This window comes from Mangifera indica, chromosome 6 (genome assembly GCF_011075055.1).
Source record: "Mangifera indica cultivar Alphonso chromosome 6, CATAS_Mindica_2.1, whole genome shotgun sequence".
NCBI classification, from domain to species: domain Eukaryota; kingdom Viridiplantae; phylum Streptophyta; class Magnoliopsida; order Sapindales; family Anacardiaceae; genus Mangifera; species Mangifera indica.
The window spans coordinates 12,240,215-12,256,874 of record NC_058142.1 but is presented as its reverse complement, the minus strand read 5'-3'; the positions used below and the strand labels follow the sequence as shown (position 1 = coordinate 12,256,874).

General features: G+C 31.9%; 1 protein-coding gene across 3 annotated transcripts; it reads right to left on the bottom strand.

The window, feature by feature from the left end:
* Nucleotides 1-248: 248 nt before the first annotated feature.
* Nucleotides 249-16,001, bottom strand: LOC123218665 (serine/threonine-protein phosphatase 6 regulatory subunit 3). Of its 3 annotated transcripts, XM_044640193.1 has the most exons (20): nt 15,946-16,000; nt 15,715-15,832; nt 14,150-14,253; nt 12,615-12,701; nt 12,443-12,518; nt 12,278-12,352; nt 12,089-12,142; nt 10,779-10,838; nt 10,530-10,646; nt 8,029-8,123; nt 7,721-7,923; nt 7,494-7,591; nt 7,162-7,265; nt 6,916-7,081; nt 6,684-6,806; nt 6,143-6,225; nt 4,782-4,923; nt 3,076-3,105; nt 1,994-2,064; nt 249-1,184 (listed from the first exon to the last, which is right to left on the bottom strand). In XM_044640193.1, exons 2-20 carry the CDS (start codon nt 15,751-15,753, stop codon nt 548-550), a joined length of 2,364 nt encoding a protein of 787 aa, XP_044496128.1. In that variant the 5' UTR covers nt 15,754-15,832; nt 15,946-16,000; the 3' UTR covers nt 249-547. The 3 variants fall into 3 exon arrangements, with proteins under 3 accessions (XP_044496128.1, XP_044496129.1, XP_044496127.1); XM_044640194.1 differs by having other exon boundaries at nt 249-1,181; nt 15,715-16,001; XM_044640192.1 differs by having other exon boundaries at nt 15,715-16,000.
* Nucleotides 16,002-16,660: the final 659 nt, after the last annotated feature.

Genomic DNA, 16,660 nt, shown 5'->3' with positions numbered 1-16,660 from the left:
CAAAAATACAAAAAGATAAAAGCACATCTTTTGTTATTTCCATTAAAGATTGATGAATATTACTTGGCAAAGAAAATATTGATTAATTTTGTTCAAGGGCACAGTCAGATCTTTTTTGTGGCATTTGGCTTGTGCAAAGCAATGGACTGAGAGAATATTCTAAAAATTAAAGAAAAATATGATTAGTTAATTCTATGATAGAAGACATTCTTATGATTAAATTATATATTATGAAGGAGAGTCACATATAGACATGAACAGATTATTGTATTGAAAATGCTGTGTACGATTCAGTTCACAAATTCCATTTCTGAATCCCTACCTAAAAGCTAAAATTAATTCATTAAATGTTGCAATGCAATACTTCTAAAAAGTCCCCTCATCATCTGGCAGGGTAAAAACTCTCTTCAATGACTGAGGAGAAAGAATCAAGCCTACTTAGACAATTTACAGAAGAAGGCTCCAAAAGTACAGAGGCCAATCTTTCAATATTCATCTTCTCACTACATGGAATATTATGCAGTGTGAGTTAGTTGTTGTATATACATCAGTTTAATGTTTCTTTCATCTCTTCATCCCTCTTGTTTACTTCAGGAGTGCCTTCTGCTGCTTCTACTGCTGTTTTCGCCTCAGTGGAAGTGATTGGTTCTGGACTTGGTTTACTGTTCTCTGGTTGTGGAATCTCTGAAGGACTAGAACTAGGGCTTTTATTTTCATCTTCTGACTGGGGCAAATCTCTGGCATCAGCATTTGCTGTTCCACCAGAGGAAGAGGAAGCATCTGGGCCACGATCAAAAGCCAAATCCTTCGAGTCTAACTGCACCTCACCATTCGGTACACTAAGAGGTTCACTTGCATCAGATGGGTTACTTGAATCTGGAGTCTCCCTCCATTCAACCCACACAGCAGGCTTTTCAGTTACACTGGTTCCTGTTTCTTCAGAATCTTTAGGCAGATTGACAACAACAGCTTGTTCCGATTTTGTTTCTGCTAGGGCAGGAGACATTTCAGTGTCATCCAAGTCATCAGCTTCCCCAACAACCACCACATCATCACCTCCACTCTTAGTAACAGCGGCTTCTTCATTATTAAAGAAAGGAGAAGCAAGCGATGCAGTGGAGTGGTCATTGGTGATTCTTTCCTCCTCAAAAGCAAACCAATTGGAATTTGTAAAAAGAGAACTACTGCAAAGGCCATAGAAGAAGCACCGGTAACTAGGTCTAGAATAGAATAGAATAGAATAGAAATCATATCTAAATAGTAAACTTAAGCAATGGTACCACTGATTATAAATGCAAAAAATTACGTAAAGCTAGGTTATTTACATCAGAAGGCTTCCAGAAAGAACAATCCAAATCATTTTTCCTCAATTAAACTAATATAATTAGAATGGTAAAGCAAAGACAAAATAGGTAGCAGTAGCAAACATCCAGGCATCCAATCCCAAGGAATGTTGCAAAAACTTAAAAACATTCTAATCCAAGCACTAGTTAAACCGGAGTTGATTTCACCTGCACATTGTCTGCATTCAAGCCAACCAAATGGACCAGGTGTGTGCCTCAAACATCAGCTGTTCTTTGCTGAACAGACTGAGTCAGCCAGACCTACATAAAATACCCTAAGAACACATATTCCACATAGCCGTAACACAAGCAAAGTGGTGTTCTTATTCTCTATTTTACAAAATTGGGGCTACTAGTTCAAAAGCCAATGTAATAACCCAAAAAAAAAAAGGTTATGCAACATGGTCTATATTTCAAGATAAAATTATTATTTTTTATCTGTTGGATTTGCTACATTGCTAATAGTCGATCTTTAAGCACAAAAACCACCTTTTTATCTATAACTTATAATGAAAGAAATTCAGACATGAGGTTTATAGGTCTAATAGAATGCTTGTATTATTTTATATCTAAATGAGTCTTCCAGATCTCCCCTTCTGCTTGGAGACCAAATGAACAGAAATACAAGATTAGTAAGAGCTTTCACCTACCTTTCTTGGTCGTCTCCCAGACGCAGCGAAGAAATAACAACTTCAGCAGATTCATCATCAAAGTAGACATCCTGTAAAATATCTCCATCAGAAAATATCCACTAAAATATTTCTTTCTTTAATAAGACAGAACTAGTTCTGTAAGATATGTTAGAAACTAGAATTGGCTTGTTTTAAAAAAAAAAAAAAATTGTATTTAACAATCTTCATATTAAGCCATCAACTGGGAAAAGATTAAATTTATTGCTGTTTATCTAGGAAAGACCAATGACTCTAATGATGATAGATCATAGTAGAACTTTGTTAAACTACTTTCGGCAAAAATTATGGTACATAAATAGGACATCTAATAAACTTGTCATTTTTGGAAGTACTACCTGCATTCTTAACAGTAATTTAGTTGACAGTAATGCATGTATGATATACCAAGATTTTTCTTAATATAAAACTGGATTTTTTTTAAATAAAATAAAAAAAGAATCTACAAGTGAACATGCTAAGAGAAGCCAGAAAAATTTGCTTTCTACCCACCCAGGGAATCTAGGTTCATAAACTCTCAATGTGTACAGTTCAGGAGTACGAGATACAAATTCACAGAAAAATGTCCCCAAAACAAAAAGGCAACCCAAAAATAAATAAACAAATCAAAGAAAGAAGAAACTAGATAGAAACCAATTAATTCTGCAAACAATGTTTGACCCAAAATGTCATTTACATGAAGAAATCAAATAACTTAATTCAAATAGGATTACATAGCGAAAATTTTCCAATATAATCAGAAAGAAAACATAAAGCTGTATCACTTCACACATCTCTGAGAAAAGGTTTGATACAATTTTTTATAACTCATCAAAAAGATCCAATATGAAATTAACAAAATATTGCCACATAAAACAAGAAGAATCAAGCATGGACTGATTAAAAAACATTGAAAATAATGCTGCTGCTGATGATCATCATCATCATCATTAACAGAAATGGAAGAGAAATAGGGTTAGGAAGGCAGATGCTGAAACAAATACTTGCAAGTTATTCTCTTCACAATCAATAAAGCAAAGCTGAAATATAATTGTATCTCATACCTCATCATCTCGTTCAAGAGAGCCATGTGCCTGATCCATAAAAAAGGAATTAGCAAGTAGTGACAGCTACACAGTATCTCAATGAAAAGAGAAACTACTGGAAAAAGGGAAAGCAACTTGGACAAAGAGAAGTGAAGTAACCAAGGAAAAATTTACAGTCAATAATTTAGAATTGATATGAATATTGATTAACATGCTATAATTCAATAAATAAATATCACAGATACATGAAATTAGCATTACAAGAATTACATAAACGATATATTGATTCCAATCTAATAGCTAAAAGGAAAGGACAGGTAAACGAAAGAAGATAAATTCAGGTTACCATAGTACAAACATCCATTCAAGCATTTGCACTAGAACATCCGCATCAGAATAATATATTCCCAAGAAAATGGCTTACCACAACAGTTGCACCCATCTCCAAAATGGAGAAAACTATCTCAGTCTTATCATCAACATCAAAGAATGATGTCCCTTACATAATAAAATATAAAGAGATCTGTACTTTGAAAAGTCAAAAAATGCTGGGTAATGTTATCCTAAACAGAGAATGCCAACCCTCTATAGAAAGAAACAGTACCATTTCATTTCTATCACAAAGAAGATACAAATACTGAGATGGACCAGAAGTCCTCTTTTAAATTTACAAAAGATCAAACATTTCTCTACCATATTGAACTATAAAAATCAGCCTCTAACTTTAGTGCAAACGAGCTTCCCAGTTTTCCAATCGAAAATTAAGTATCCTTGAATTCTTTAGTGACCATCTCCCATAATGATGTTAAGAAACAAATTCTATTCAAAAATGAAAACAGAGTTTTTATTTGGATAGAAGCATATCTCTTCATTCCCAAGAACTGCTTAGGTTACTTCATCAATAAAGAATTTATAGAAGTGAGGTGACAACATACAAATTTGAAGAAGATGACAACCAGCAATAATTACTTAATGCAGAGACTCATAAAAGTATATTTTCTAAACATTAAAAACGTTGGTGTGATTTCTTCTGTCTCAAATAAATTGAAGAATAAAATTTTAATATTTAAAACGCATACTGAATTTACTGCTTGATAATTTTATTTAGACGTGTGGAAAAGAGAACTGCAAGAATAATGCAGTGTTAGTTTATACCATTTCCAGACAAATGCACATGGATTTATGACAGATTTATGACCACAGAAAAGCCAAACAAATGCTTCAGTAAAACTGGTCATCATACAAAATCCAAAGACATTTTAAGGAGGTAGAAGGCAGAATAGACCACAAGAGAAAAATCATGTAAAAATCTTTGACCCTAATTCCTATCATCTATCATGACCATAAACAAAGGCTTTACTCTTTTTATGGTCTTACCACAGGAATATTACTCATTCTAGAATAGGTAAATCTGTTCTCTAAAAATGGCAAGTCTGCCTCATACCTTTGCTAGGTATTTCCTAGACCCACCAATTCAAATGCCAATAACTAGCATAAAAAGAGGTCATGAATTCTGTCGATCAAACAAGAGTGATATGGCTCTGCAATCACGTCTCTGTCAGTAACCTATTTGACTAGTTGCAAATATAAAAATATATTTATTATCCACCTTCATACTACCCCTTCTTATAATATTAAATAAGTTAATGAATATTTATTGATAAGAATAAAAGAATTAAGAAAATGTATTACAACAGGAGTAATCAAAAAGCCCTAAAAAGCACCTCATCAATATCATCATTGCTGTAAATTCCATATCGAAAGGCCTGGCTCAAATTATTTGCCAGGGCTGCAACATCGTAATCTCTATTTTGGTAATCATCATCATCACTATCCCTATTCTGGTCACGTAGAGCTGTAGGCCTCCTGTTTAAACAAATAAAAAATTCCTATATAAATAAAAGTATATAAAATCACACATATTATATTCAATACAAGTGTACCAGCCATTAAATAAGTAATAATAATATTTAAAGGCAAAGTCTATCTTTGTTGTGAATCTCACAAGTAACAACGCCAAAATAGATAAGAACTAGAATCCCCAACCCATCAGATGCAACATTTAATGAAACAAAACTTCTTACCAATCACTTAGACACACACACACACACGAAAAAGAACTATTAAACTAGCCTTGGTATTCCAAGCAACAAAATTGATTACAACATGATTTGGTCATCCCATAAATTCATTGAACTACTCTAGAATGCATATAATATAGCCAACAGTGTTGCACTTCCATTAGTAACAAAATTGATTACAACATGATTTGGTCATCCCATAAATTCATTGAACTACTCTAGAATGCATATAATATAGCCAACAGTGTTGCACTTCCATTAGTAAATAATGGATCAGCTTGTATAAAAGAGAATTGGAGTGTTGTGAATGAGATTTATATTTCTTAACTTTCTTTTTCTGTGGACTACTGGTCCACTCCTTTGCAATCAATTGTATCTTAAATAAAATTTATTATTTAAAGGGAGAAGGGGGTGTTGAAGATCCAAACATGTATGCTGTTAACACTCAGACTTCTACTGTACATAATTGATGAGAACAATAACCTGACAACACACTAGCAAAATATAAAGCTCAAACTTCTTTACTAATCGAAATATGCCTAGAATGTGCAAAGAAGTACACCATGCAGACTAAGTGATATGGTATGAAGAAAAATGAGATGATTAAGGACACCTAGCCAACAGTTTGTTCGAAATCAAAATTGAAGCCCACAATAAGCAATGGCATAGAGCAGCCAAATCACAACTGCATAACACCCAGACCTAATGATATGGAAAACAAAAGCATAGGATGATTAATCATTAAACATACCAAAATAACACTGAAAATTTAAAACATAAATCCTTGCATATATCTTTATGGCTCTTAATTCAGAGAATGTATCAATAACTTCTATAAAGAAAACAATCACTACAAAATGCCAATTTGTAAAGAAAGCATACATAATCCAACCCTATATAAAGTAGCTAAAATTTATTCCACATTTAGATGCGTAAGCAAGAAAGACTCAGAAACAAAACCTTTGGCATGATTAACAACATCATCTAAAAGAAAAAAAAAATACCCGCAAGCCCACTGATATACATTCTCCACTGTGTTTCGTTTTGATAAGACGTTTATTTGCCAATCACTCCATTCACTGTTTTCCTGTAAAAATATAATAAACCATAAAGAGTATTTAAAAAAAAACTAAAAATATTCAAACAATATTTGAGAAAAATAGATGGTTTTAGATAAGATAAGTTATATATAGAACAAGATAATCAAAATCAAGATATACTGACAATGTGCTGCACATGACACAAATAGTTGGAAAACTTTCTAGGAAGGGAGAGAGGAATCAACTCAAAGTTGGCATCAACTTTCAATCATTTTGAAATAAAACAGTCTCTACAACTACAATCATAAATAAATAAATAAAAGACCTATAAACTACTTAATATAATACTTACAGTTGCACCATGCAAATACTATTCTACACTATATAACTAAGCCAATCAGACCCCAGTCTTGACTTTACATCTTTGCAAGCCTGAGAAAGAACTTTATTGCTCAGAAATTTTGCCTATTAACGGATTAAACAATAGTAGAGATTGAGAAAAAACCTGCAAATATGCCTGAATTTCATTGTTGCTATTTCCTAGCTGCACAAGTTTGTTAGATATGCGTGTTAAGTGTCCAAGATTTCCTATCCTGGGCAGCAATCTGCCCTCAGCAGGGATGGTTGGCTGTGGGAGAAATAAATTAATTCTAATTAGCAAAGAATCGGTAAAGTACAGATCGTGAGCAACAAAAACATTATAGAAAAGTCAAATAAAAATAATACAGGACAATTACCTTATTTGAGTCAGCTTTCAAAGTGAAATCCTTCTCTGCTTCAAGAATTTTCCCTGCCAGATTGCATTCATGAAGAAGGTGCTCGATAAGAGGAGCATTTTTGCTCTCCAAACAAGATAAGATTATCGTCTCTACATGATGATGCAAAAAATTATTGTATGGGTACCTACAGTCACAATTAAAAAAAAGCATAAGGCCTAAGGTCCGATCACCCTCCATTGCATAGCAGAGCTTCTTTTAACTTACTCAAAGACCAAGTCCAAAATTCTTTTCACTGCACCAAGGCGAATTAATTCCTTCTCAGCCGCTTCACTACCAACTGTTAGCAATACTGAAAAGAACTCTACAATCTGAAAACATCCATGTTCAATTAGATGTCAGTAAGAATAGCAAAATCACTCATTAGCTTGCTGTAAAATAAAAAGGGAAATTCAAGCTGGGGCTAGCTACAAAACAGTCATATAGTAGAAATTTCTCAAAAATCAGTAATAATCTACTTATGCGAAGGACCAAAGATAACATAGCTTTTAAATCCCACAAAGACAGAAAAAGGAGTAGAATAAACCCATAAAACATACCTTCAGGCGATGTTTCCCAAGAGGTGGCTGCAACTTCCCATAAGTAGTTAGCAAAACACTCTCCTCAGATGACACGTCCAAAAGCTTTAGTAAATCACCTGCAGAATTGTACAACATCAAAATTAAGTGTCTTCAGTCATAAAAAGGAAACAAATTAGAGACATAAACAGACCATGCTCTAATCCGGTATCACCAAAGAATGGAAAACCTATTGACTCAATATTCACCTAGGCTACTAAGCATTCCTTCAACTGTCTCTGGATTTGCAGTTACTGTGGAACCGTGAGCTAGCTGACGGTTGAACATATAGTACGTCCCCAATGTTAGCCTCTTATGGTCTAACAAAGATATGAAGATAGACAAAGAGTTAACCAGAACAGACTTTGGCCGAGAGTCTTCCAAAGCATGATGAAATAATCTCCCTATAAAACTGCATGATAGCATGGAAAAAGAAATTGACCAATAATAAGATAAAGGGATGCCATACGGAACCATTAGCGGTTAATCTGAGAAACAATGGAAGATAAAATAATACTTTGGACTAGCAATCTTAGCAGCAAGACCAGGGGGAGCAAATCGTGCTATAGAACACAGCGTTTCAGCTGCATTTGCATGCACCTCTGGACAATCCTGCGGCAAAAAAAATTATATCTATAATAGACACACCAATTATTGCTGAATGTTAATTAACAGTGTGAATACCAAATAGATCGAACATGCATTTTACTTTCAAACTTTACATTCCAGAAGTGAAAAGACAAAGATGTATTGCTATAACAATTTAAGAAACCAGTATCTCGTCTAAAAAACCTTTTGAAAGGGGTTCAACTCAAAAAGACCAAACATCTTAGAAAATGCAGTAACATTTGAAGAAAGTGGCACAATGACACAAGGTAAATAAATTGGCAAATGACCTTGTTAATGAGATCTCCCAATATAGTCACTCATTTAAATACCCATAAACTTTCTGACATATTTTATTTTTCTAGGAAACATACTCTATTAAAACAAAAAGTACAAAAATAGACAAGTTGTCAACACAAAAGAGAGAAAGTTGCCCCTAAAACTCTCAACATTCAATAAACCATGCAAAATGATAAACACATCCCATATTCCAAAATCATCAACCTTAAAAATAAAAGATCCCTAATCAAATTTGCACAAAAATATTCCCCAGCTAGGTAATTGGAGCTTCCCAAAATGCTGAATAAAGAAAGAAGAGACATCATGAAACTCTGAAGTATAGATGTCCAAAGAGAAGCCCAAAATTTTTCTTTTTTATCCAAAATAGACAAAATTTCTTCCCACGTTGTAACTTCAAAAATCCCTCCTGTTTCATATAGCCCAAAACGCTGCCATAAGTGTAAAAATTCCGTAACACAGCAGCAGCTTGTCTGCTTCCTAGAGCAACATGCCTCATTAACAAAGCCAAAAAACAGGAAGCTCGTATTGCCTGAATTAGATTAAACTACCTGATATTTCCATTACCATCAAGATTCATAATTCCGATGAATAGCAAATAATTTTATTAACCATTGCAATTATGTAACTGCTTGTCTAAATAAAATCTAGTCAAAACAAAACTTGGAAATGAATTCCTTTATTTTTCCAGCAAATAACGTTATTCCAACATTATTATTACATTAATAACCAACTCAAATTGATTTCATTTAATAAGCTTTCAGAATTTCCTCCATATCACAAGATAGTTTTAAACTTTTTTTTTTTTGGGGTAATTGAGATAGTTTTAAACTCCTGATTAAGTTTAGCTTCCAAATTTTCTTTGCACATATAGTGTCTAAAAAGGCAAATAAAATAACTCTTTTATATGCTCCTGACATACAAAATTCTGGGAGCAAAACCCAGGTTGTTAATGTTAATTTGTAGATATGCCTACTGCTAAAGTTATCCAAAAATCATCACCACATCTTTACATATCAACCCATAAGTTATATAACAACCACAGTAAGTGAGGATTACTTTCATATGCATATTAAAATATAAATACAGTAAAACCTGACGAATTAATATGCGATAAACTAATATTCATGATAAAATAATTTTTTTTCCCAGTACTGACTTGGGCCAGTGGGCTAAATTAATAAATTCGACAAATTTATAAGATAATACACAATAATAAAACCGTTAAAGGTTTCTATATGTCCCACTACTAATATAAATTAATAACTCCTTGATATTAATACATATTACATGGACAAGGATACCTTAAAATATGAATCTTGTGTTGTTTGCTTTTTCGTGAAGTCAAAGTTGAGTTGGATCTAATCTTTGATTTTCATAATGCACTATGAAGTTCTGGTGAAGATTTTTCGTTTGTAGCAAGAAATTATTCTACATCATTATTCCTTTGAGGGCTTCTTTGCATGAAGCATACTACGCAACATTTCTATCATGTACAGTTTGATATGCTTTTCTATAGCCTTAAGTTACCCCTACTTATATATTGTAGTGTTTTATATGATTAAATGTTCATAAGCAAATTAATTAGGAATACATAGAACTATATTGAAAATTAAGTACTTTCATGATTTTACGAGGCATTAAGTACAATGAATCTTTTTTTCCTGTAGGTTTTTATATAATTAAATGTTCCTAAACAAATTAATTAGAAGTATGTACATTGGATGTATTTTGATAAGGACATTTATGACTTTACTTTGTTAAGTAAAATGAATCTTAGTTATTTAAATAAGCAAAATAAATTGCTAGTTTGATTAAATAAGCAAAATTAGGAAAATAAGAGATATTTTGATAAATTAAAAATAATAATAATTTATTAATTTATAGATTAATTAATACTTCGCTTAATTATTAGATTTATTTGGACCCAAGGCGATTATTTTATAGGGTTTTATTGTATATGCAAGTCACTCCAATGGGAAAAAAGTGACAGGTTCAAAATTAAGAAAGCCCAATGTTTTTAATATAAATGCAATAGCAAGGAAATATTGCAGTCTCACCTTATCAAGATATAAAAATATAAGAACAGAAATAGAGAAAATGGAGGGAGCTTACTGAAGAGCTGAACTTGTCCACAATCATCTCTAGTACATTTGTTTCCTCTATCCACTGCATTGACTCAGTATGGTTTGTATACATGTGCTCATCAGCACCTATGAGACGTACTAAAACCTGTTTACAAAGAGGTAGCAATTATAGTCATACAACACAGGCACAATACAGTTGCAATTGAATGTAACCAATATATAATTTTCAGCAAGCAGTTTATATACAAGAAGCAACATATAAAAATGAACAACCAACCTCCATTATAGAGGTTATACCAATCAGGTCTACTAGCCGAGGAATAATTTCTTGATGTGCCTGGATGACAGCAAAAGAAAGGCACATCAGCTTACTATACATCATTCAGAAACATTAAAAGAATGAAATTAAATTAAACTAGATTAACAAAAAATTCAACTTGTAGATGCATTGGGTGGTGAGAAATGGTTTTAACCCAGTGTTGTAAGAAGAATCTAAAGGTGAATAGAGAATTTTCCATCATTTTATAAGGTATATGACTTGCAGAAACATAAATTATTTAAGTAATAACAATATTGCAAACCATTACTCCTAAATATAACTGTCAAAAAAACAGTGCAAGTGATATACACAAAATTCAAATTGAATCTTAAAAATATCAATTCTTTTTTAAAATCCACAAAAACAACCTCAAATTTCCTGGGACTGAAAAATCGTTAAGCCCGGCACTATAATGCTTCATTACACTGATCAGCATGAGGCATTGCTCTCAGAAAAAAGTCAAATATTATAGAACATTTTTTTATATAAATTGATAAGAAGCAGTTAAACCATATAAAGGGAAAATGAAATAGGCATATTAGTGGACTATAAACAAAGAGATCAAAAATCATTTCAAATATGAACATACCCTTTAGTGATTCTCAATTATTAAAGTCAACTATTATACTCAATGAAAATCAAAGGCGATTATAAATCATTTAATGTACGCAACAACACTGGCTTAAAATTCATATTTCACAATTTTCAATATCACACAATCATAATGTACATGATCCAACTCCACAAGGTCAAGGAAATTCTAAATTTACACAAGTCAGGTTATCTTGCATACCAAGAAGACAGCAATGGCATGCTCAGTTCTGAACAAGAATACAATTTCAGCTAAATCTATGGGATTCATTGAAATTCAGCTCAACTGACTCAGTAAAATTAAACCAAAAATCAGACCTAGCTGTAGTTACAATTCAAAAGCACCATCAACAGACAGCAACATCAAAGCATCAATTTTCATGATTTTTCAACTTTTTATTCTATAAAAACAAATGGATCTTCCTTGACCTTCGGATAACAATGCAATAGGTAACCAAACAAGCAGGGAAATACAATGGTCCCAGAACTCTCATGATTGGTAAAACTGCAAACATCTCATGGAGGATGCTGTTATAAACTGTATCATCAACAAATGTCAATTTATTCACTGTTAAAGTAAGTTAATATATACAGATTCCTTTCATTCACTGTTATATGCAGATTCCACTTTACAAAAATCGGTAAAATATTTTAAATGTGATAACAGCTTAACTTACTTTAATATAATGCATAAAAGGAATTGTCTTCCGCAACAACAGACAAATCACAACCTACAAAGAATACAATAGGGCAACATAAGAAGAGATAAAATGATAATTAGAATATACAGAGAACCTCCAATGAAGAGAATATTGATAGTTCCTTCATCTGACATACTAATATATTAAAAGTTCAGTATAAGGTACCTTGCTGAAGTACCCAGCCAGTAATGTGCTATGCAAGTTTTCCGGTTCCAAAAAGGAAAACAACAAATTCATCAACTGAAAATAAGCAATGACCAGACAATTCAGAGATTGAAGTTCTGGAAATACAAAATGCCCAGCTAGAAAGGAGCAGAGTTGGTGTCTTACCTCCTCATCCTCTACCAATGTCTTAAGGATGATATCAACCTCACAAGTAAAAATCTCACAAGCAATAAAAGGAAACCTACATGATCAATAAAATAAATGCAATATCAACAACTGTATCCACACTGGTATACAATGTAGCAACAAGATTAACATGTTCATCCATTAAACCTACTTAAATGTTCGCCTCTTTTCAGCATCCTCAGGACCTTCAACCACAATATATTGAATCAGTTGTTCAACCTGAGCCCTTTCTCGCAAACTAGAAGACAAGAAAAATAATAAATATCAAATGATCAAAGGTTAGAAGCTAAAATATGAAATCTGAAAGGCAATACAACCAAAACACCATTATCATTATCAACTGTCAAAATAATCAATGGCAAGCTTGTAAAGAAAATTTGAGGGCTTAATTTTAGTTTAGTATGGAGAAAAACATATAACGAAATATATTTTACAAGCGTTCATGATCTTTTGTATAGTTTTTTTTTTCCTAAATAAATAAATATCCTTCATTATCCAAGGGCAGTCAGCATCCATGCGGCACCAAGGCACTAGCAATATATCCTAAACACAAAACTCTAATGAATAAGCGTAAGATGAGAGAAGCAACTTGAAGATTGGCAAGGCATTTGAATTTTGAGATGGGCACAAATGCTAGCGACTCTCACAAGGAATATCCCTCATGTAAATAAGCAAAATCAGAGGGAAAAATATTTTGTTTTAGCTACTGTAAGTTTGACTACATCATTTTTAAAATTAATTACATTAAACGTGCTTCAGAGCCACATATTAGTGCCTGAGAAGCACTGAGTGAAACAATCAAATAAGTGAAAATAAAGTAATCATCAGTTAGTGAAGCAGAAAATTCAGTGAAAAGAAACTAATTGATCCCAGCAACAGTACACAAGGAAGTATACAACTAGTTCACTGTAAATCTTTCATGAGAAATAGACAACATTTGGCAACAACTCTCACAGATACTAAAATACTTTATGGCAACAAAGTCCAGCATAATTACAGTTTTTTTTTTCATGAAAAAACTCCTTTGGAATCATGAACCAATTGCAACTATATTAAAGAGAGGAAGGCTAGATTTCCCTTTTGCAATTGAGGTCCACTGAATCATCATATAATTTAGAGAAGGATTTCTAGCAATACCATAATATTAGTCCAAGGTCAAACTTATCAATATTTAAAATCTGGTTCACCTATTTCAAAATTTTGTGGTCATTTTAAGTTGGCAATTCAGGATTTCAGAACAAGTGTTTCCTGACGTATATCTTACATTAGAAATTTATATTTAGTACAATGAACAATGGTTAGACTAATAGTTACAATTAGCTTGTACAGATCTTCATACTGTGGAAAGATCACTAAAACTTATATTTCACTCCGTTATTTTAGTCTAGACTGATTTAACTTTGAACTCAACTAAATCATGTGAGAAAATGAATCAATCCTTGATTAATACTTCCACTTTTAAAACTGTATTCCAAAATCAATCTTTGCTAGTTAGCCTCATGTATCATGAAATATTGAAAAGCAATGATCTTAGAGAGACTAACAATGCAAAGACAATTCACAAGGACAAGTAAAAGATAAACACAAAGCAGAAGTTCCTAGATATCAATCACTCACTAGCAATGAAAGAAATATAGGCAAAATACATAGAGATGTCATATACAAGAAGTTTAAAAAAAATATTACAAATTTATAAGTCGTCCATTCAAAGCTTTGCACTCTTGAATTATATCATCCTCATCAAGAAGCTCCTCCAATGTGAAATTCTCTTTATCCAAAATTGTCTCTACCTACATTTAGGAAACCAAAAAAAATGGTGAAATGAATGAAACAGAAATTCTAAAAACAGTTTGGGTAAAAATTTTGGAACCTCCAAAACAGAATTAGCAAGGTTATATGTATGACACAGACAAAAAGGTGTTATCACCAAAAAAGAAATAAAGTAAAACTCAGGTTAAAGCAAAACTACAACTTCTCCGTCCATCATAACAAGACAAGCACAAGCTTTCCTCGTACATAGCCAGTTTGGGATGAAGCATCTGAAGTGGCATATTATACATTATGACGCTATAGTCTTAAAGGTCCAAATCATGTAGCATGCAACACAGTACTTTTACAACCACAATCAGCAAAATATTTTCAAAGAGAGCTAGATTCTTTTGAAATTGTTTTTCTTTTTTTTCATGAACTGATCTAACATCAAAATACAAAATCTTTATTCGACTTGACCAAATTTAGCCATCTAGTTAAGAGATAACACATCAGTCAAAATGAAAAGCTACCTGAAATATCTACTCTCTTCACTGATTTCTTCTGTCAAACTGAATGTTGATAGTTTCCAGAACCAAGAGGTTGAGAAAATGAATCAAAGGCTAGAGAAAAAAAAGCTATTGGCTCTTTTTATTCCAATTTTCTTTTCTTTAAACCAATAAATGGGGTAAAAGACAACAGTTAAAAAAAACAGTTTCTCGAAGTTCATTCTGGAATAGTATCAGCATCTGTTGTGGTCAACAGCTCAAGCATCAGTCGATTTCCCTCAAATTGTTTCAATCATTAGAGCAGTTTCTCCCTTCTCCTTCTTAAAACGTTCTCTCAAATATCTTATCTTCTCTGATTGGATATGCTGAACAGTCATAGTTACTGGTCCTGGTAGCAAATTAAATTTCTTTGGAAAGAAGCCATTACATATTTTTCTACACATCTCTCATTATGAGAACAATATGGATTTTGCAAGCCGCAAAACATGCAGAGTAAAACTATACAGCTTTTCTGTTCTCCAATGTGATGATTCACACCTTAGCATCTAAATTAAGCAATACAATAGCCTCATTTGCAGAACCCTGTAACTTCATTTCTAATGTTATCAAAATGCATAATTGTCTTTCCTATCTCCTTAAAGAGACGAGCTATAACTCTTTTATCAAATCCAAACAGATAACACCCTTTACTTAGTTCACCATCTCACTATAGCAACTTTTCTGAAAGAAACACTTTGTTTTTTAATCACAAATTCGATTCCTATTTATTCGAAATACCAGACCACAACCTAACTAATCGTTCATTCCAATCAAAACGAGTTATAAAAACATACCCAAAACAAAAGCACCATTCTGTATATACATCCAAACTAAAAAAATAGTCAATAAACAATGTAATCCAAACAACTAACTCTATGTCAACGTAAATATATGTGATCACGAATCTAGCAACGAAAGAACCAAAACAAAATCGAAACAGAGACAAAAACTCACTGGAGACGCAGTAGACAATCCTGCCATACGCCAGAACATCTTCGCAATCAAACACGAAAACGACCTACAAATTCAGATCTGAACACCGCAAAACCCTAATCGCGGTCCGCCAAACAAACTGCGATGAAAACGAAACCCTGAATCCGAACCGCCAGCTAATAGCAAATCAATAGAAATCAGAAATTCAGATCGAACCCAAAATTTTCAATAGCCAGAGAGTAAGAAAAGAACCAGTAATCGCGGGAGAGAAGAGTGTGAATAACATATTTGGGTAAATAAATTTTGGATTTTAATGTTACGTTATATGCTGTTAACTAATTGTTTTAAAATATAAATTTAATTTTTTTAATTTTGTTGGAATATTTTTAGATATTTGTGACATGTGATGATTAACAAAACTGGTATAATGTGAATAAAGGCCGGTATAATTTGATTCAAATTATAAAATTAAATTGATTTATTAATAATTTATAATTTAATTTGATTTAATTTATAAAATTATTTAGTTTAAGTTAATAAAACTTTTTAAAACAGTTTATAATTTTAGTTTAAATAATTTTTAATCAAAATAAAATTATAAATCATATTTTTTAATACATATGTTATAAAATTATTTTTTATCAAAAATTTGAACTGACTTATTAATAATTTATAATTTAATTTGATTTAGTTTATAAAATTATTTAGTTTAAGTTAATAAAATTTTTTAAAACATTTTATAATTTTAGTTTAAAAAATTTTTAATCAAAATAAAATTATAAATCATATTTTTTTAATACATATATTATATAATTATTTTTTACCAAAAGTTTGAAGAGATTATATGTTTTCATCTATTAAATTTGAGAAAAGTCATTTTCTCCAACAAAGGTTAAATTTGTTTAAAAAATTATTTTTTTTAAATTATTAAAATGATAAAAAGATCCTAAGTTAAATAATAATTTAT